The sequence below is a fragment of the Poromitra crassiceps genome (assembly GCF_964638095.1).
Source record: "Poromitra crassiceps genome assembly, chromosome: 1".
Classification (NCBI taxonomy): Eukaryota; Metazoa; Chordata; class Actinopteri; order Beryciformes; family Melamphaidae; genus Poromitra; species Poromitra crassiceps.
Window position 1 is genome coordinate 94,806,051 of NC_139623.1, and position 1,403 is coordinate 94,807,453.

A 1,403-nucleotide genomic window follows, 5' to 3' on the forward strand; every position below is an offset into this window, starting at 1 on the left:
TTCTATTCTATTCTATTCTATTCTATTCTATTCTATTCTATTCTATTCTAGTATTCTATTCTATTCTATTCTATTCTATTCTATTCTATTGACTAACTTATGGAGCATTTTCCCTATCTATTATCAAATACACTCACAAGCGCCCCCCCCCCCCCACGAACAGTGCCAGACCGCGTCAGGATCAGGATGCAGCGCTCCTCTGCGCCACTCGAGAGCCAGCCGCACCTGTTTGCAGGTTTGCATACGCTGCCTTCAAGTGTACCTCATAAGCTCGTAAATGAGAAGAGCTGCACAACTCAAGTGCTTTTGGTCGGCGATAATGGCCCTTTAAATATACCGTAACTAGGTCATGTTTTAATTCATTCATTAAAAAAGAAGAATTATGATTGAAAGTTAAAATAAGAATGGAAAAAGAAATAAACTTGATTATATTTTAAATAATGTCTAACAATATCATAGGCCTAGGCTATATATATATATATATATACATAGCTAATAGCCTATATATCTCGAAATTGCGATATTACCGACAGCACTTGAAGGCAACATAAACTCTGACTCCCTCCTCTCCCTCCCCGACTCCGAGGAAGTTTTCTCTCTTATACTGCCTGGACTGGAGTGGCACGGGACCAACTTACTGCATGGATGGATGACACAGTTGAAAAGACAAAGATGTGGAGAGAGCGGGAGTTGTGATCTGTAAGAATATTCTTCCATTATTAAGTTAAGGAAAACATGGCGAATTCCAGTTCTCCACACGCGTCTCCTGTCAACTACTCCTCTCACCTCGGCGACACCCCGTCAGATCCCCTCAGGGGGTCAGGGGACCTCAGGGTAGGTATTCACACTTTCGAGGGGCGAAGTTTATGGGGAGTGAAAGTAACATGAATGCTGTGAAACAATAATGTTGTTTGGCTACAGCATGGAATGGAATAAATGACCATTCCAGAGAGTATGGTGACAAATGACCAGAGAGAGGAGGATAAACTTAAAGTCAATTGACCCACTTTTTAGACTGACGGATATTTTTGATGTAAATTGATTACACATCATAGTAGGCTAGTAGGCTATACCTTAGTAATTGAAAGAAAAATCAAAAAAATAAAATAATAATAATAGTAATAATAATATAATACATAATAATACTCTGTGCAAGCTATTTCCTCACCTGCACAAAATTGTGCAGGTGAGGAAAGAAACCCAGAAACCCAGAAGGCCTATAAGACTCACCTGGATAACATACAATAAAACAATCTAAATAAGTAAATGAAACACAATATACGATAAAGAAAAAGGAATAGAAAAACAAACAAAACAATTTAAAAACAAATTTCTATAAGAAAAAAGAAAAGATAGAAAAGGAAATCAAATAAATCAAACAGGTAAACCAACAAAATCGTACA

At 37.5% G+C, this 1,403-nt stretch overlaps 1 protein-coding gene across 1 annotated transcript in view; it reads left to right on the forward strand.

Moving 5' to 3' along the window:
• Positions 1 to 621: 621 nt before the first annotated feature.
• Positions 622 to 1,403, forward strand: part of nipal2 (NIPA like domain containing 2) — a 71,873-nt gene continuing 71,091 nt past the window's right edge. Inside the window, exon 1 of the mRNA XM_083638423.1 lies at positions 622 to 834. Within this exon, the coding sequence (XP_083494549.1) occupies positions 736 to 834 (99 nt within the window). The 5' untranslated portion in view covers positions 622 to 735. The remainder of the gene's footprint in view (positions 835 to 1,403) is intronic.